A 20,680-nucleotide genomic window follows, 5' to 3' on the forward strand; every position below is an offset into this window, starting at 1 on the left:
AGTGCTCTCCAGTATATATAATGCCCCTCTTAGTGGTCTCCAGTATATATAATGCTCCTCTTAATGGTCCCATGTCAGTGCCAACCAAAAAACATTTAAAAAATAATAGTACCTCGTCCACTTGCATGCACCGGAACACCCGCTCCTCACTTGAGCATGATCATGTGACATCGCGCAGGGAACGCAGGTCCTGCTGCCTCAGGTGAGGAGCGAGTGTTCCAGCGCATGCAATGTCTTTTTTAACCCCTGAAATGCTTTTTTTTCCCCCCCACATTGTACCCATTAGACGGGTGCATTCCTGCCTAAACAGCCATTAAAAATGCTCACATTGATTTTAATGGGGTCCATCCAGTCGTGAAAACCGCTGCTATTCACAAATAACGCCATGTGAATAGCCCCATAGACTTCCCTTGGCTCATGCAGCCTAAAACTTTTTTCCCCCCCATAGTAAATAATACTGACAGACGGCCGCCCCCTCATATAAGAAAGATAAAAAAAAAAAAAATGGTGACCAAGAGTTCAGAGATCTCGGGGGATGTTAGCAGCAGGTTTTTGGTGGTTTCAAAAGAAATAAAATGGTTCAGGCGCAGAGGCCAAAATATGCAGAGACTTGATGGATGGGATGAGGAGAAAGTTTAATGACATCACTGAAAAAAAATCCATTTGAAATGCAGTGAAAATCTATGGGGTGCTGCATCGGGTCAGTTTCTAGTACCTTGGGCTTGTGTTAAAGGGGTCATGTGTTGTGCCTCGGCTATGGGGCTGGGTCAGCGCCACGACACTGCGCAGCAAATACAGGTATATCAGAGGAGTATGCAGTGCACAGAAAAGCAAGTCCCGTATCTCACCGACTTATATAAAATCTTAGGCCGATCCCCGTGTCCATGTTCCACATGTATTATACTTCAGTATTAGGGTTCGAACTACACGTAAATTTTGGGCTTGACACGTGTCGCATTCCCAAGTAGCGCAGTGTAGCAGGGCTGATATAGGAATGAATGGGGTCGCAGCGGAAGTCGCAGAACTGCAACCATGACACGCAAAGCACAAAAATGTCGCAGCAAACCTGTGACCCCATTCATTCCTATAGCAACCCTGCCACACTATGATACTTGGGCATGTGTCGCGCCCAAAATCGCCCTGTAGCTGTGCCCTTAGGCTTAGTTTCACACAACTGAGTCCATGTCTGATCGGATATTCCCTGCAGACCCATTTGAGTGGTCTTGCATGAAAATCGGATCATGACTGAACATGCTACAGTTTCTGTGTGAAGACCCCCATTGAATTTAATGATTCAGTGTTAAGTCCGGGTGCTGTCCATTTTATACTCAGGACAGCACCCAGGCTCGCGTGTCACAGCCCAACTGCAGGATTAACTGATCCAAAATCACAGTATCACAGGGATCGCCGATGCTGAGAGTTCAGGGCAGTTCAACCTGCCGCCGGGGTGTGACAAAAGCAAGTAATATGTCCTAAACGAGGGTGGGTGTATCCAGCCTTATGCATACAGTAGAGTATGGCGTGAAATATTAAGCTGACCACTTGTCAGGAAACAGGGTGGAGAAGTGGAACTGTTCTCGTGACTCGAACACAGGTAGAGATGAGCAATTCATCAGTCCCTGGGTAAAAATGGAGGACAGCGAGTACCTTCTCTACCCTATGAGCAACGGAAAACCTGCTTGAAGGGGTTGTCTCAGTTAATTAGATTTGGCTTTCCAAGACCCCCAGTATGATAGAACAGATTATACTGCAGCCAATGCAAAGGAAATGTAGAATTCCATAGCGGCCATTTAAATGAATGGCGATACATGGATGACCTGGGACTGCCAAAGTGAGAGATGCTGCTCTGAGATCCCGATAGGGGTACATAACCCCCAAAAGCAGGACCTGTGTACCCGACCTAAAGAAACAAAACATTCATGGTCCTACTAACAAAGGGTAAAACAATGAAGCAGTTAGTGTGAAGGGCCAGTCACGGGGTCTTCCTGTTACATTCAGCCATGACAAAGACCTGAAGATTGTGGTAGATTTGATAGAAGTGATGCCGGAAGAGACGCTTTCTAGTTTTTCTTCGCTCTCTTTAGGAATCGAGCGCGGAGCCCTTTATTCATATTCATGGTGATCTTCATAGCAATGCAGAGAGGGAGCAACGATCCGGTGACCCAGCCCTGAGGGGAAGAAAACAGCGTCATGGTCTGACTACACCCACTGAGGGACGATTATCAGAAGTGTCGCTGTACAGACAGCATTCAGCATGCAAAAATGGCGCACACACAGTAAATGGGACACATTAGGGACCTTTTCTGACCACTGCACTGATTGGGCCTGTGCCTTTCAAACCGATCTGTCAGGATAATATACTACAAGATGGTGCAGGTGCAGCTTCTAGCTGAGGGCATGCAAGCCCAATCTCCCAAATAAAGCTACCCATACAAGTCAGCAAAACTTGACAGTTTTGGGAGGCCGAGCTGACAATGTAATGTGTGTGGGGCCTCCTGACTCCCCCTCACTGGTAGATAATCAAGACTTGTTGGTTTTCAAATAAATGCCGGCTCCTTTCGATCCGGCAGCAGCTTCATCCCCTGAATCCTACTGAGAACACATACATGCTGAGCCGAGCATGTATAAGGGGATGGGGAGTGCATGGCGGACAACTGTCTTTGGTGTATGGCCAGGACAGCCGAAGCCGATCAGCTGTGTGATACACAGAGTGGTCTTACCATGATGGCGTGGGCCAGGTAGCCGTTGGTCTGGGTCTGTAAGCCGACAGTATTCAGTGCGGACCTCACGTAGTCTTCTGCGCTGGGCTTGTCCCATGTTGGTTTGCGGACTTTGCTCATTTTGGTGGCCACAAAGAATGGAAGAACACTCTGCAGAGGGGAACAATATACAGAATTTTTGTAATTTATGGAGTTTCTGACCCTTTTACTTATTTGATATACTGTACACTCATTGACAAAACAAAAATACCGCCCAGCTAGAAACGTCGGATTACTGCAAAACTTGTCCTGCAGATATGTTTCAGGCGGATATGTAAATTATTACAGGTGCAGTCTGATTAGATACTGGGTCTTGGCACAAGTGCCCCACCCCCCCACCCCACTGCTATAAAAGTGCTCTCAGGGGTTACTTTTGGCCAGTTTACCTCTTGGTGAGCAATGACTGCTAGACATGCCTCTATGATGCACTCAAAGCCATTCTGCCCAGTTGACAGACTTTATAGAGAGGAGGCGCACCACTGGACTGAGAGAAGCAGGATGGCGGTTTTAATGAATTGCCCGCCATCTTGGCCATTCTGATCTAGCTGTTAGAAGCAGTAGATACATGAGGGCAGGGACACACGGTGAACAGGCTCTGGAAGGCCCAGGCAGACACCAGTAGAGAGGATAATTTGATCCGCCGACACGCACGAGCAGCTCCCACAGTTTTGTTGTCAGACATCCAGACACAGGTGGCCCCTTCGTTACACCCCGGTGTCTGTCCGGACCATTTCTAGGCACTCGGCAGAAGGAAATTTTGTCAAGGCGTCCATTACATGACCTGCCATTGTCAGCCAGTGACAGTCGCCTTCATTTGCAATGATGTCGTGAATGAGAAACATGGACTGGAGCCGTGTCATCTTTAGTGATGAATTCAGGTTCAGTTTGGGATCTGATGGCGCTCAGGTTCCAGTATAGACGCCTCGTGGTGAAAGCTTCAGTCTTGACTTTGCTGGGGAGCCACACACTGCTCCTGCTGGTGTGATGATCGGGGGGCCATCGCATACGTCAGTCGTCACCCCTAGTAGTGATACGAAGGACACCAACAGCTCAGCGATATCTGCAGGACATCCTGCCGCCACATGTGCTCTTCTCATTGCAGGATAATGCTCGCCCACACACAGCAAGGGTTTTCCAGGAATGTCTCCTCCAGATTACACCTGCTTGGCTGCCTGGTCACCAGATTCATCACCAATCAAGCAGTTATGGGACCAGCTGGGACTTCAGCAACCTAAGAGTGTGCAGGATCTACAGGCCCAGCTGTGACATCTGTGGGCACATGTGACACCATACAGAACCCGTCTGCTTCCATGCCCGGCCGGCCGTCTCTCATCCCGCTCTCCAGGCTAGAGGCCGTCTCTCATCCCGCTCTCCAGGCTAGAGGCCGTCTCTCATCCCGCTCTCCAGGCTAGAGGCCGTCTCTCATCCCGCTCTCCAGGCTAGAGGCCGTCTCTCATCCCGCTCTCCAGGCTAGAGGCCGTCTCTCATCCCGCTCTCCAGGCTAGAGGCCGTCTCTCATCCCGCTCTCCAGGCTAGAGGCCGTCTCTCATCCCGCTCTCCAGGCTAGAGGCCGTCTCTCATCCCCGCTCTCCAGGCTAGAGGCCGTCTCTCATCCCCGCTCTCCAGGCTAGAGGCCGTCTCTCATCCCCGCTCTCCAGGCTAGAGGCCGTCTCTCATCCCGCTCTCCAGGCTAGAGGCAGTCTCTCATCCCGCTCTCCAGGCTAGAAGAGCTCAACAGGGTCCTAGAGCCGCCTTTCAATTGTACAGTTTCCCCCCCATAATCTTCTTTATATATTTAATATAATATTATAATCTCTTACATTTATCATTATTACAGTTGCACATAAAAAGCTTCATCCCAACAACTTCTTGCTGAGTTACTTTTTTTTGTTGTTTTTGTTGATTATACAAGATACACGTATTTAACACTAATAGAAACTCAAATATTTTTTTAAAGGACTCCTAGGACTATGCTATTCTCTCCTGCCATTTTTACATCTGCCTTCTTACTGTAACTGGCTGGCTGCAGTTATACGCTGTGGCCACAAGATGGCAGCAGAATGTCAATGTGTCGTCAATGGCTGCATTTCTATATGGGAATTCCTTGCAGAACGACTAACATTTCATCCTCTCACGACCAGCGGCCAATCTCTAATTTTTTTGTTTTTCCCAACTCCTTAAGTATATTGTATTTTTCCAGTACCTTGTGAGGGCCTTTTGACTGAGGTCATGTTTCTGCACTTCAGATGTAATTTTAAAAGGGTTTTAAAAAGGACCCCTCACCTCTCCTGACATGTCTGCTTTAGTAACTACTTGCATTTCCCATTTAATAATTCTGCAGTATCTATTCTTAGTCTATATAGCGTCGTTCCTCTGTTATTCCTGCTAGAGGTTATGGATGAATTACCATCAGTGTGCAATGAAGATCCAGATGGGTGTTACCGGTTGGGGTGTGGCCCTGCACAGTATATGGCCTCATGCACACGTCCTGCTGAGTGCAGGAGCGCACGGCGTCATTGGTTGCTATGACGCCGTGCGCTTCGTGTCGCCGCTGCTGTACTGTACTTGGTAAACAATAAAGAGGCCGTAGTGTTAAGTGCAGCTGATTGCTGGAGGGGCCGGGAATCGGACCCCCACAGATATTGATGACCTGTCCTGAGGATAGGCCATTAATATTTAACACCAGGAAAACCCCTCTTTTTTTTTTTTTCTGGGGCGCTCCCCGAATATATGCATTTCCATGACCCCCACCCCTCCATTTAATGGAATAACCCGTCAGATTCATTTTAATACAAGAAAAAGCAGAGTTGATATAAAATTAAAAAAATAAATACAATTTAGACCAACAGAAAGCCTCGGAGGCGAGGACGTCACACTCTCCAGTGCTCGAGAACGTGATCTCCTTGTTGCCAAGACATCCACTGTTGCCATGGAGACCACACAATAACAAGGATCCTCGGCAGCGACGTGCTTCACTCACCTGCACAGTGACACCCTTACTCTTGTACTCTGCGTGAAGACCCCGCGAGAAGAAATCCACAAAAGCCTGTGCAACGAAAAGAGGGGAAACAGTCAGCAGGCAGGGGCCACTACCCCCAGGAGGCATCCCCAGTCTGTAGGACCCACCGATGAAAGAATATAAACTGCCGACCATCTTGTATTCATCACAACCCTATTTTTGCCCCGGGCTCTGCACAAAGAGTGGCCGTGGCACTGCCATAAATGAAAGACTTGGGATTGGCCGTGGTCCCAGGGATGGGACCCCCACCAATCATAAACGGGTGAGGTGTCCTAATGATATGCCATCACTTTATGATGCCCTGACAACTGTGCCCCATGGCAAGCAATGCTCCGAAAACCCTGACTTACAGCAAGCCACATCCTGACAACCTTGCCCCATGCCAAGCGACACCCTTATATTACCCCCATCCAGTCAAATATTGGCGTGCTTGCCACGTACCTTGGTAGCAGAATACACAGTAAGGAGCGGTACGGGGTACATGCCGCTAGCGGACGAGATATTCAGGATCACACCCTTGGACCTGAAACACACAAATATAACAGTCATTACCATTAATCCAGCGTCCGATAATCCAGAACAGAACTACAAGAAAAAACACATTAGCTGCACGCTGCCGAACCTGCCCATTATGTACTGTGTATGGGGGCCGCCCAACTATCCCCGCGGCGTAGGGGGCAAAGGGAGTGGAAACATAACGGCAGGACCCGACTACACAGGGAACAGTCCCATCAATCAGCATCTCCGATCTCAGCTTCCTAGATCCTTGTGTCCCATGAATGAAGGAGGCATACTGGGGGTCATTGCAGTCACGGCTGAATTTTTACTCTTGGGTTTTAATCGTCAGAACATTCATCCTAGGTGTTGTACTGTTGAGTGGATCTCTAGCTTTTACCGCTGCGTCGTTTTTTCCGCCCAATGTTCTTTATGAATTAATTTCCGAATCTATCTTCACAGAGATAAGGGCCCCCCAAACCCCTGCACAGCCATAAGTTGAATAACAGAATTGCAATAGCCTGCAGCCACCACTAGATGGAGCTCACTGCATGCACTAAACTCAATAATACGCTGCTCTGCACTGAGCTCCCCCTAGTGGCGGCTGTAGGCTACTATAATTCTATTATTTAAAGAGGTGTTCCTGGGTATTAAAGAATACCCCGAGGTCCCCGCCGATCGGCAGTATTAGGAAGCAGCTTACAAAGCACAGCGAGGTGCACTGTAATGGGACTGTGCCTAGGCTATGTGATGTCACGATCATCGGTCACATGGCCCAGGAAGAGCCCTAAGCACTCAGAGCACCTCATCGGCGGGGGTGTAATGCACAGCACCACCCCTGATCCGATACAATATGTAAATCCCGGAGAACCCCTTTAAGTCTACGTCTGGGCAGAATATTTGGAGCCCCTCTACATTAGTAAAAAGCACAGAAGTCTTAACGCTGTTATTTTAAAAATCGACCAATGCATTCAATGCGGGAGAAAACTGCGCCAGTGTGAACACGACATGTGGCTGGTTACTATGGATCCCAGGGACAGCTGGGTGGGCAATCTGATCTCAGGCTCCCATAGGCCTGGTCAGCACTGGGCTGCCTCGACCACTTTACCAGGATGGGTAGAACAAAGGGTTCCCCAATGATAGGAGGCTGCTGCGGCGGCGGCGGCCCGGTGGTTTGTTTACATGCTGCCATCTCCACCATGGCTGAAGTGCTGCAGCCCGGCGGCAGGTAATCCCGGCACAGCCGCCCACTCCCCTGTAATTCCCCCCTAAGAATAGAAGCTGTTGAGCCGTATTGATGACTCAGATCTATTTTTTTTTTAAATTCTGTTCTAAAATCACCACAAGAGCGTTGCGGAGAGCTGAAGGATTCCATGAAGCCGGTGACTCACCCGCCGTCCTCATGAGTCACCTCCGATCGCTCCAACATGGAGGCCGAACGTATTAGTCACCACAATGAATTTTTCAAAGAGAAGGATTCTCCCCTATAAATAATAATGAGGTCCTGTCTGGGTAATGTTTATCTGCTGGTCTGACTCACCTCTCCAGCATCCCGGGCAACACCAGCCGTGTCATCTACAAGAGAAGCAGAGGACGGCCATGAGGAGAGGACGCATGGGGGGGGTTGTATGAAGGAAGGAAAAATCACAAACTCAAAAAATATATATGCTTTTTCCAGAGAAACAGCGCCACTCTAGTACAATGGCAGAGTCTGGTATTGCCGGTTATCCCCACAGCAGAATAGTGAGTGCAGATCTGGAGTATTATACTGGATGTAACTCAGGACCAGTACAGCATCAGTAATGTATGTACACAGTGACTGCACCAGCAGAACAGTGAGTGCAGCTCTGGGGTATAATACAGGATGTAACTCAGGATCAGTACAGGATAAGTAATGTATGTGCACAGTGACTGCACCAGCAGAATAGTGAGTGCAGCTCTGGAGTATAATACAGGATGTAATTCAGGATCAGTACAGGATAAGTAATGTATGTACACAGTGACTGCACCAGCAGAATAGTGAGTGCAGCTCTGGAGTATAATACAGGATGTAACTCAGGATCAGTACAGGATAAGTAATGTATGTACACAGTGACTCCACCAGCAGAATAGTGAGTGCAGCTCTGGGGTATAATACAGGATGTAACTCAGGATCAGTACAGGATAAGTAATGTAATGTATGTACACAGTGACTGCACCAGCAGAACAGTGAGTGCAGCTCTGGGGTATAATACAGGATGTAACTCAGGATCAGTACAGGATAAGTAATGTATGTACACAGTGACTCCACCAGCAGAATAGTGAGTGCAGCTCTGGGGTATAATACAGGATGTAACTCAGGATCAGTACAGGATAAGTAATGTATGTACACAGTGACTACTTCTGCTGTAATAGCAGGATTGGAGAAACCTCTGAACAGGCCATGTAACCCTTTATTTGCAATGGTCTAGATTGACTGCAGCATGATTGGGTCACCCACCAGTTTCCCAGTAACAATCAGCAACAGCCTGTGTCATAGGGACACTGATCATAATGTAATATAATGGCGTATGCGAATACAGTAAGGCCTCTTTCACACGGGCGTCAGTTTTTTTGCCCGGATAAGAGCCGGGTGCGTTGCGGGAAAATGCGCGATTTTCCCGTGCGAGTGCAAAACATTGTCATGCGTTGCACTCGCGTGAGAAAAATCGTGCATGTTTGGTACCCGAACTTCTTCATAGAAGTTCGGGCTTGGGATTGATGTTCTTTAGATTGTATTATTTTCCCTTATAACATGGGTATAAGGGAAAATAATAGCATTCTGAATACAGAATGCATAGTAAACCAGCGCTAGAGGGGTTAAAAAAATAATAATAATTTAACTCACCTTAGTCCACTTGATCGCGAAGCCCGGCATCTCCTTGTGTCTCCTCTGCGCTGAGCGGCTGAACAGGACCTGGGGTGAGCTGCTCCATTAAATACAGGTTAAGGACCTTCGATGACGTCACTCCGGTCATCACATGGTACGTCACATGATCTTTTACCATGGTGATTCACCATGGTAAAAGACCATGTGATGACCGGAGTGACGTCAACGAAGGTCCTTAACCGATATTTAATGGAGCAGCTCACCCCAGGTCCTGTTCAGCGCAGAGGAGACACAAGGAGATGCCGGCTTCGCGATCAAGTGGACTAAGGGGAGTTAAATTCTTTTTTATTTTTTTTTAACCCCTCTAGCGCTGGTTTACTATGCATTCTGTATTCAGAATGCTATTATTTTCCCTTATAACCATGTTATAAGGGAAAATAATAATGATCGGGTCTCCATCCCGATAGTCTCCTAGCAACCGTGCGTGCAAATCGCACGGCATCCGTACTTGCTTGCGGATGCCATCCGATTTTCACACACCCCATTCATTTCTATGGGGCCTGCGTCACATCGAAATGGGACAATATAGAGCATGCTGCGATTTCAACTGAACGCACAAGTGATGCGTTAAAAACAACGCTCATGTGCACAGCCCCATAGAAATGAATGGGTCAGGATTTAGTGCGGGTGCCATACGTTCGCTGCACGGATCGCACCCGCACGGAAAACTCGCCCTGTGTGAAAGGGGCCTAAAAGTAAAGATTTAAAACCTTGATCACTGCAACAAAACAAAAAGTATTTAGTATAAAGAAACTACACTTTTTAGTTATCCACAGGTTATTCCCTGTGAAATTAGAACAATATAAAAACTACAAAAAAAGAAATCAACATTTCCCAAAGATGCTTTTTTTTCTACAAATGTATTTGGGCCCTGATATGTCATGTATTTTCTGCTGCAGAATTGTAAAAGGAAAATCTGCAGTGTAACGCAGTGGCGGTAAAAATAATGAAATATTTTTTTTTTTAAGTCACCCACACGCTGCGTAAAATGTATCTATTACCCAAATTTGCAGCAGAGAGCCCCCCCCCCCCCCATTACTGTGTGTCCCCTGGTTAGCCTCCTCTCTATATTCACGACAGTCCGATGCGTCAGCTCGTAGATAGATTTGCACTGCGCTGAACAGGCACGGATGGAAAAACGTGAAGCCGAGGTTCCCCTATTGTGATCTTTATATTTTACAGTACGGCCTGGTTAATCCTAATGTCAATGAGACGGCAGCGAAAGGAAAAACGGGCGCGAGAAAAAAAAAAAAAAAAAAAAAACACACACAAGGCACTTTTTTTTCTCCCAAAAAGGGGGAACTGAGAATAGGAGAGGCAGCCTGGGATCGGTGCTGGAGCCAGACATGGAGACGATGAGAGGGAAGTGGGTGAGATGCACTGTGTGGGCGGAAGCTGTGTGGGTGAGCGCTCGCTGCGTAGGCGTCCGTTTCAGACATTCCCCTGAACAACATCAACTAACAAGGATGTCTCCTCCAGTAATAGGGAGTGCGGGGATTAGGAAACAGTCTTCACGATGCTGGCGGAATAACGAAAAGCACAAAAAAAGAAAAGAAAAAAAAAAAAATACATGTAAAAAAGTGAGGATGAGAGATTGTGTCATTTTTTTTTCGAAGACTCAGACAGTTTGGATGGAGAGAAGGAGTGACGGCCAAACACAGGCCGCCAGCAGATGGTCGAGAGAAGAGAGACGGAGGAGACAGACCGCCGCTCCTAAAATGTCTAGCAACAATCCTGGCTCATGTGTTCCTACATATACGCCTGCCCCCCACTGATAGAGTGCAAGCTCCACAGTCTAGACAGCACTAGCAATATACTGTGGGGGTCATTTATCAAACTGGTGTAAAGTAGAACTGGCTTAGTTGCCCATAGCAACCAGATTTGACCTTTCATTTTTGACCCCCTCTTTTGGAAAATGAATGGCGGAATCGGATTGGTTGCTATTGACCATTGTGCGAGACCACAGAGATGAAAATGGTTTACGAGTTATCATCTCTCCACAGGGACTGGGAAAGGGGTGTGATCGCTGGGTATCCAGACCCCCGCAGATTACAAAAATGAGGGTCCCATGTCCCCATATTGAACGGAGCGGCAAGTCAAGTATATGCTTTGCCGCTCTATTCAAAGTTGAGCTGAGTACAGCACCTCCCATAGAGAAGAATGGAGCAGCAGTGGGCATGCCCAACCACCGTTTCATTCAAATGGGGGACATGGGGCCCCTGTTCTTGTGATCTGTGGGACCCCAGCAATCAGACACTTATCTATCCTGTGGATAGGTGGTAAGTACCAATCTTGGGACGACCCCCCTAAGAACCATAGCCCCTGTATTCTCTTTTTCCGCTCACTGTGCTCTGTGAAACCTCGGTGTTCGTAGAAGTTGGTGATATTTTTTTTTTTTTTGGAGCTCAGATAAATCAGCCTCAAAACTTATTTTATTATGATGGCCAAATGCATGAAAAACACATTTGTGCCATTTTTTATTAAAATGTTTACAGTCCACGCGTTTACTGAACGGACGGCCAGGAGGACACGGAACACGTCGGTGGTTTCTTTCTCTGTTCATTTACTGTTGTTCAATAAAAATGACCAAAAACATTTGTGTTTAATCCCTTTTCCTTTAATCACATTTTATTTTTAACATAAGTTTAATTTCATTTTTAGGGACTTAGGTGGCCATTTATTAATACTGGCATTTTAGACGCCAGTCCTAATAACCCCTATATCTGGCGGTGGATCTGCCGAAGTTATGAAGAGACATCGGCCTCTTTATAACTTCGGCGCATCCAGCAACAGTCTCAGGCTACTTTCACACTTGCGTTTTGTGCGGATCCATTCAGATAATACAATCGTCTGCATCAGTTATAAATGGATCTGTTTGTATTATCTTTAACATAGCCAAGACGGATCCGTCAGTGAAAGTCAATGGAGGACGGATCAGTTTTCTATTATGCCATATTGTGTCATTGAAAACGGATCCGTCCCCATTGACTTACATTGTGTGCCAGGACGGATCCGTTTGGCTTAGTTTATCAGACGGACACCAAAACGCTGCAGGCAGCCTCCAGAGCGGAATGAAGACTGAACTGATGCATTCTGAGCGGATCCTTTTCCATTCAAAAGGCATTAGAATGAAAACTGATCCGTTTTGGACCGCTTGTGAGAGCCCATGACGGATCTCACAAACGGACAGCCAAAACGCGAGTGTGAAAGTAGACTAAGTCTTCGAGCTGTCTTACACTAAAACAGGCATATAAAATGATAAATGAGACCGGCCCTTCCCCGCCCACGCTGCGCCCCTATTTTAGACCTGGCGTGAGCGGGTAAAAGTCGCAGACTGTCGTGCAGCTAACTGTTGCGCCACAATCTGCACCTGAAATACGCCTAATAACGCTATGTTTCTGGATAATAAATGACTCACTTTTTAAATACATTTATTTCAAACTGTAAAGCAAAGTTCTAATTCAATAAGACATTATATTACTGCCAGAGCATATACAAAACGCTCGGGCATCTGCTAGGGCATACCTTAGGTCCTGCATTATCTCTGGACAGCCCTGGGCGCCATTTTTCAGGTCCCAGGACGTCCATATAAAACCCATCAGACTCGTCAATCAATGCTAGTGTTGGCAGGCAAAGGAAGCAAAATTCCTTTTGCCACCGTGATCAGCATTGTAGGGGTTAATCATGGTGATCACAGGCCGGTAACCAAATCTGTTGGCTTTACTGGACTAGTACCAAGGTTGATGCAGTCGTAGGGGGGACAACACTGGCACGATGTGTGAGGAGGAGGAGGAATAAGACTATTATTCGAGTGGCTCCGTGAGGACTGTGACGGGAAGGGGTTGAAGAGCAATTCCCCTTACCTACCTGGGGACATAAGGGCATTCAGTATAAGTAAAGGATCACAGAAATTTTCTGGGTTTCCCAATAGGTTCCCTAAAGGCTAAGTGCAGCAGAGGACCGGCCTTTCCACTAGAACTCTGCTGCAGGCAAGTGACAACCACTGTTCAGAGCCCAAAAAAATATAACACTGGGTTGTCGCTTGCACAATACTGTTTCCTCTGCCTTCCTCCTTTGTTCCGCTGCTGCCCCCTCGGCGCCATATTGATATCACAAGACAATGATGGCCCATTGGCACAGCCCAGTGATGTGGTGCTTGACAGTCGTAAGTCGCTACCCAGAGGAATGGCGCCAGAAGAAAGGACACTCTCTACACGGACTTAGAGTTGGGAGCAGTAAACTGGTTTCCTGAAGTTCATGTGTCATCCTTCAGGATTTACATCTGTGTCATGGAAAGCTGGGTGACAACCAATATGTATGCCATCACAGGAGTTGTCACCCGCCTTTGGCTGACTGTTAAATAGCACCTACCCTAGTTATAAAGTGATGCAGCAGACGTATGACTAACTAGGGAGCTGGATGACATCTCATTGAAGCTGTGATGGTCGCCATATTGGTTGTCGTCACACAGCTTTCCCAGAAACCGATACGAATAAGAAACGGATGGATACAACTTTTTTCTTAAGCATTAAAAGAAAGATGTGCAATTTGCCACGTGGCTCTATTAGCTGCTCTCTGTAATATTTAACCCTTTCCGAAGAGGAAGGCTACAGATTATATATATATCCAGCCAGGCAGTATCGTGTGCTTTGGATAACCTGTATCCATATTCCCTGTTGCTTTCCAGCTGTTACAAGACTACAACTCCCAGCATGCCCTAACAGCCACAGACCATTGGACTTAGAAGAAGACGAGACACTGACAACGTTCCTCACCTTACAGACAGACGTGATGTTGATGGTGATCAGCTTGTCCAGAGTCTGCGGAAACGAAGAGAAATACAATAAAAGAAAAATCCACAGAACGTAAACCACGAAGCTGCGGTGCCTTGGGTCTCCGCCTCGGGTCACGCTATGGAGAACCCTTCACCTTTTATATCTTATAATAGTCCACTTCTTACTATAGCCTTTAGGGTTGTCAGAAATGACCACTTTCAAAATGCAGACCCCGGGGCAATCAGCTGGACGCCGCAAGCCCGGCTCCTGGCAAACAGCTGATTTTCCTGGGGAAACCTGTGGCGATGCAAGGGGAATGTAGTATGAAGAGGCGGCCATTCAGAGGAATGGTGGACCGTGTAATAAAAGGATGGCTTTAACCACTCGTACAGAGCAGGCTCATACAGAGGGTTCCCAAGCCGGGGACCCCCCTCTACAAAGTCCATTTGCCCTAATAGGTCCCGTGGACACAGGCCGTCTCATCAGTCATTACAATGCAGTCGCCTCATAGTTCCCCATAAACCTGCAGGATGACTAACATAGAGCAGAGGAGATGTCGGATACACTGGCACCGCTTATCTCCGGATAATCCAATATCTCCTAGTGTGGGAGTTAGGGGATAAAGCCAATCAAAATCAGTGGGAAAAGGGCAGCTCCATTCAGGATTCCTCTAGATATCCATCCCCTGCTGACTACCCATTGCCGACAGCAGTTTATGGTAACCTGTAGTCAGCTAATGGGCAGCCAGCTACAGATGGCCGTACAGTCAGAGCAGCTGCATACATTTTCTCTACCGCTGTTAAAGGGGTTTTCCGGGACTTAAATATTGATGGCCTACGCTCGAGATAGGTCAGCAATATCTGAATGCCGGGTTTCTGACTCTGCCGTCGCTCAGCTGGTGTAAGAGGGTGCAGCACTTGGGCGAGCGCTACGTGATGTCACGTCCATCGGTCCCTACCACTATACAACGTACGGCGCTGTGCCAGATATACTACAAAGAGGCCGCAGCGCTGATCGGCAGCGGTGCCAGGAGTCTGATCCGCACCTGGCTGATACTGATGAGCTAATCCTGCAGACCGGTCATGAAGATTTAGTTCCTGGAAAACCCCTTTAAGATGCAAACAGTCTATGAGGCAAATGCCATAAAAGCAAATTTTCCAAAATTCCGTGAAAAGCATTGCTGTAAGGTTGAGCTAAACTTCCGACGTGCAGTCAGCTCTGAGAAGTCGGGTCTGTTACGGGGACGTAGTAGTCACAGAAGGAGAATGATGTTCTTATAAGAAGCCTAGTAGAGTACGGGGCGTGTAAAGCCCCTTGAAGACGTTGCTGCACCCGGCGAGTTATCAAAAATGTTTGTTACATTTCTAATGTGAATGTTAGGAGGCTGAGTACTCACGTTATCCAGGTCGGGAATTTCCAGAAAATACTCTGGATATTCGTAAGAAACTCCCACATTGTTTACTGAAAAGAAAAGACATTTAATTAAAAAAGTGGTATCCCCACCTCATCCCTAGGACACGGCGTCATTATCAGTGGTGGGGGTCCGACCTCTGGAACGCACACTGATCCAGAGGATGAAGAGGACTCGGCTCAGGTTTAGCCCTGCATCCACTTCATCGTGGTCTCAGCCACCCACGGGGCAGGGACTTGCATCACGGGCTGGATGCAGATGGCTGCTGCTGGTAAAGCTTAGAAGGGGACGCAGCGCTAAGCCCCTCATTCTCAGTATTGCCTGGGACCAGCAAGAACAAGGAATTGCTGCAAACATGCATTACATAGCCACCTTTCATCTGAATTTGCACTGTGAACTGCTAGACTTCCCTGTAAAAAAGTGGCAATCCCCACTAACAACTAATGTTCTCCATGGTCAGCAAAGCTCCACCAATGGTCATACATATTAGACGACCATTGGGCAAAATCATTAACCTTGGCAGGACTGGCCAACTATCTAATGTGTATTGGGACCTCCCGACTAGGCAGGTGTCAGGGAGAAAAAGGGTCGGGCATGCTGGATCTCGAAATGACTGGGAGATAAGCCGTCACCAGGTTGTTAGCTGTGGCGCTGTATTAGGGGGATCTGGAGGAATGGCTGTTGGACAAATAAGTGGCCGTGGCACCCAGTCACAACATGTTAAGACCCAGTCCATATACATTATATATTTCAAGCTGATGCACCCTTGTTTCTACACAATGGTGTCCTGTACAAGGTACATAAATCTCTGTATATACCCTGTATTGTACAGTGAAGTAAAGCCCCGACTATTGTAAGTGTACATGCACCTTCTGGACACTAGATGGCAGCAAACACCAAGGAGCCGCAAAGCCGTTTTTCCGCAGAATGGAAATAGTTCGTGCCAGATCATCTAAACTCACTGGATGATTCCCCAAAGCTGTCTGAATGAAAAGTGCACAAATGCAAAACCTACCAGTAAATTGACAGCTACAGCGCGATCTGGCGCCCGGACAACTGATGAATGTGCTTTTATGAGCGATTATTGAATTAACTTGCATGCGCCCCCCCCCCCCCCCCCCACTTTGATTCATCTATGCCCCAATAAATGGAGCCCATTACACAGAAGCCGGACTTCGCGGTAGGATCAGTACGCGCTGTACAGATTGATCGCAACGCACCATTAAATGAAGCAATTCCCAATGCACTGCTAACCCGGGAATTCCCACACAAGATGGCAGCCGCCGCTCTCCAGTCTAAAGCAGGATCAAGTTGATCTTACACCGTCAGCACAGGATCTATTAGAGTTATGTTCTTGCTGCAAAGCCATAGCACATGCAGATTTTTTCTGCGAATGGTGCTGTGGATTCAGCGCAGATTCCACCTCTGTGACACTGAAAGTAGGGAAATCCACAGCAATTCCACAACATAATGAGCATGCTGTGGGTCTCCAAATCATCTGCAGCATGTGGATGAGATTTGTAAAATCTCTTGTACTGTAAAACGCTGTGGAATTCACTTGCAGAAATCTGAGGGGAAAGTCCACCACCATTTGTAAATTCACACAGCGCGGAAAATTTCTACAGTCCGCACATAACTTGACCTGTGGTTCGGATTCAAAATCTTGAGTGTATCAGTTTATGTGGATTTCAGTTGCAAAGGGTAAAACACGTGGCAAAATCCACATGTTATTCATCCAGAATTTGCTGCAGATTTTCTTTTGTTTTTTTTTTGTTTACGTTCCGTTTTTTGCGCTCTGTATACGGCCCGTATATGGAACTATCCATTCCTGCCCCATTGACAATGAATGGGTCCGCACCCGTTCCAGATATTGCAGAATGGATGCAGACCCATTTGCGGACGTGTGAATGGACCCTCAAAGATAGAGCACGTCCTATTATTGTCCGCATAACGGACCAGGATAGTACTGTTCTATCAGGGGCCAGCTGTTCCGTTCTGCAAAAAAACGAATGTACACAGATCTGTTTTTTGCAGCCCGCAAAATACTGAAAAAGCCATACGGTCGTGTGCAAGAGGGTCCAGTCACACGTCCATTCCGCAATTTTGCGGAACAGGTGCGGACCCATTTATTTTCAGTGGGGCTGGAATGTGCCGTCCGCATTTGCGGATTTGCAAACAAAATAGAACATGTCCTATTCTTGTCCGCAATTGCGGACAAGAAAAGGCATTTTCTGAGAGTGCCGGAGATGTTCAGTCCGCAAAATGCAGAACGCACATTGCCGGTGTCAGTGTTTTGCGGATCCGCAAAACACATACGGAAGTGCGAATGAACCCTCAGGGGCATTAAAGATAATAAAAAAATAAAATTAAAAAAATGAGATGAGCAAATTGATTCTTGAGCAGCAAGGGTTTTATTCTCCCCACTCCCCCTGCTTGATAGACGGACTGGACATCTCACCAGGTGTAGCAGGTACCTGCTGTACATGTATGACTCCTCATGGCACCACGCTCTGTCCCATCATCACCAGTCTGCATTCAGGTTTAGTACAACCATGTAAATTACAGATCGGAGACAAGCGAATCCATTCATAGGTTTACCGCGGCCCTGTCAATCTTGCACCTGCACTGCTGCTCCGAGTACCGGCTCCAGCAATGCCCGGGTACTGGTGCATCCACAGTCCTCGCTCCAGCTCTAGACACTGCAGGGGACAAGGAGGAACTCTTCCTATCAAAATGGTTGCCCGCTCACCACTTCTCCCATCATAATGTCTTATTAGAGCATATACAGGGGGAAGGGGGGGTCCCCACTGGAGATTGACACCCCCCCCCCCTATTAGCAGCGGGATCTTCTACCATTCAGCATATGGGAAGGAGCTGCCACTGGGTGAGGTTAATCCAAAAGTTTTCATATTCACCCCATAATAATTCCTTTTTAACCAACCCTAGTGATCACTTACCCAACACCCCAATTTCTAGGCCCTTCAGTCCGGCCTCAATGCGGTCATAGATCTCTGTTGGTTTTCCAAAATCTGCTGCGATGACTTTAGTCTCCACTTTAAATTTCTCTCCTGAAAAGAAATGGAAAAAAAAAAAAAAGTGGTGTTAAAGGGGTGCTCCACTTTGGACAATCATCCCTACTTATTATCCCTTGACAACAAGCTGAGCACAAAGTGCCCCCCCTGTTTGGACCCCCAGAGATTCCACCTGCGGTTTCCCTGCAGGGCCACCACAGGAGACATTAGGTATTACACTGCGTCCATTCCCATCAAGGGGTCGTCTGTGTAATGCAGGACAAGTGGAGTCCTCCTGAGCGAGAGACGCTGTACGTAGTCATGAGGACCCCTAATATAAAAATAGATTTCCACACTGGACATCCCCTTTTAGGTGACTTACCAGTTACACTACTAGACAGGGCGCAACAGACCATCACCTCCAGTTAACAAGAGAGCGTCCTGATTGAAGAGCCCCCGCTTACATTGTGAGACCACCTCAGACAGTAATGGAGGAGGTCCCAATAGAGATCCACGGAGTCACAGCCTTCCCCCAGTCCAGGGCACTATACTAGATCTTCCTCTTGGGTGTCGGTGGGGGATCCCACCTCACCAAGGGCTGTTTGGAATGGAGAACCACCTTAAAGCAACCTGCCGACATCAGGTGGAGGATGGACGTTTGCATTGCCTGAATATCCTTGGTCATGTCCTTACTGGCCTCCCTGTTTTTTAGACTCCATTGACCTCTATGGTAACAGACCAACCGCCTGCCAATCAAGGGTCATCCTTTTGGAGCGAGGATGCAATATTTCCCCATTTTAAACAGTTTCTGCAAATAACATAAAAGGCAAGATGTCAAGGACAGAGACTGGTTGCTAGGCATACTTTCAATGACAACCCTATGTTAGGCTGGTTGCTAGGCATAACATCTCCTAGCAACGCTATTTGCCTGAAACGTGGGTGGAGCATCCCTTTAAGCGTCTTTGCATTGGAGCCGTCTCTTTAATGACACCTTGATAGCGGTATAGCTGATCAGGTCAGACTGGTCTGAAGATGTAGGACTAAGCATCAGCTTATGTGCCGTATATCACAGCTATCCAACCTGAATGACAGCGGCCTGCCGCCTCCTTAGAAAACAGATGGCCGAATGAAAAAAAAAAATAAAAAAATAAAAAAAAAAGAAGAATTAAAAACCCTATTACCCTATACTTCTATTAGGATTGGATTCAGGATGGAGGCGATGTGAGGACAGGCTGTGCACCGTGACTCACCGCTCGCTGGTCATGCCGCTCTCCCATCACACAGCCATTCCTCATTGTACCAGGAGTCTTCAGGGGTTATAGACCGCGCTCTATACACAATGAAACCCCTGCAGGTCTCCACGCGAGGAAAGGGTTAATCAATGCCCCCAAGCAGAAAACACAGAAGCTCATAAATTGATTGTGGAAGGAGCAGCAGCACAGAGTATTTTAGGAGAGGAGCGTACTGGTTTACTGGGCGAGCTGTATGTGACAGGGCAGTATCATGAGGTTAGGATGGGAATGGCAACTATTGGGAGTTCAAAGATTGAGGAAGGAGCAGGAAGCCATAGCAGTGCAGAGTATTTCAGGAGGAAAGTGTGCTGATCTTGGGGAGGGGGCAGTGACCTGTGCACTTATGTAATAGTATAGGAAGGTTACCTACAGTTTGGAGGCGCTTTAGCATCAGCAGACTACAAGCTGTCATTGAATGAGGCACAGACTGCAGATAATATCCTCCGGCCTGCAGGGAATTTGGGATCAAAACTGCTAATTGTGCAATTTTATTTTTTTATCAAGCTTATCAAGACTTACACTAAGGTGGATTTCAGTGATATTCAGCCAGATGACGCTTGATGGACATAGCGGCCGCTGCAGGAAGTAAATGTCAGCTTCGTGCAGCACGTCACTGCCATGCAGCGGCTCTGCACTGACCTCAATGATATCTCAGGAGGCAGCGGGGAACTAGGGCAAGTAAATAGGCGGCAGAGCATGGGCCCACGATTCTCCCTAGTGAAAGCAATCCAAAAACTGCATTGTGTATCTTGTTCAGAGTCCCCGGCTTTGTGACGCTGTAGCCATGACGCACTCAGGCGGATAAAGGACTTTCAGAGCCACGACATTCAGAGGGTATGTTCATATGGGTCATAAACTCTGTGGATTTGACACAAGGGTTTCTGTATGCAGCAAATCTGCTATGTGTAAAAAAACTGCAATGTGGATGAAATCTTATCCATGTGCTAGGAAAAAAACAAAAAAGCGCTGCTTTGAGCGCTACTGAACAAGACCGGAAGACACAGCGCAGG

The 20,680-nt window shown here is 47.3% G+C and overlaps 1 protein-coding gene across 1 annotated transcript in view; it reads right to left on the reverse strand.

The window, feature by feature from the left end:
- Positions 1 to 616: 616 nt before the first annotated feature.
- HSD17B12 (hydroxysteroid 17-beta dehydrogenase 12) overlaps positions 617 to 20,680 on the reverse strand; it is a 51,975-nt gene continuing 31,911 nt past the window's right edge. Inside the window, exons 4-11 of the mRNA XM_044269347.1 lie at positions 18,325 to 18,435; positions 15,353 to 15,417; positions 13,957 to 14,001; positions 7,814 to 7,848; positions 6,220 to 6,301; positions 5,740 to 5,805; positions 2,721 to 2,870; positions 617 to 2,168 (exon numbers count right to left, since the gene is read on the reverse strand). Coding sequence (XP_044125282.1) covers positions 2,061 to 2,168; positions 2,721 to 2,870; positions 5,740 to 5,805; positions 6,220 to 6,301; positions 7,814 to 7,848; positions 13,957 to 14,001; positions 15,353 to 15,417; positions 18,325 to 18,435 — 662 coding nt within the window. The 3' untranslated portion in view covers positions 617 to 2,060. The remainder of the gene's footprint in view (positions 2,169 to 2,720; positions 2,871 to 5,739; positions 5,806 to 6,219; positions 6,302 to 7,813; positions 7,849 to 13,956; positions 14,002 to 15,352; positions 15,418 to 18,324; positions 18,436 to 20,680) is intronic.

Source organism: Bufo gargarizans, chromosome 10 (genome assembly GCF_014858855.1).
Source record: "Bufo gargarizans isolate SCDJY-AF-19 chromosome 10, ASM1485885v1, whole genome shotgun sequence".
In the NCBI taxonomy this organism is placed as follows: Eukaryota; Metazoa; Chordata; class Amphibia; order Anura; family Bufonidae; genus Bufo; species Bufo gargarizans.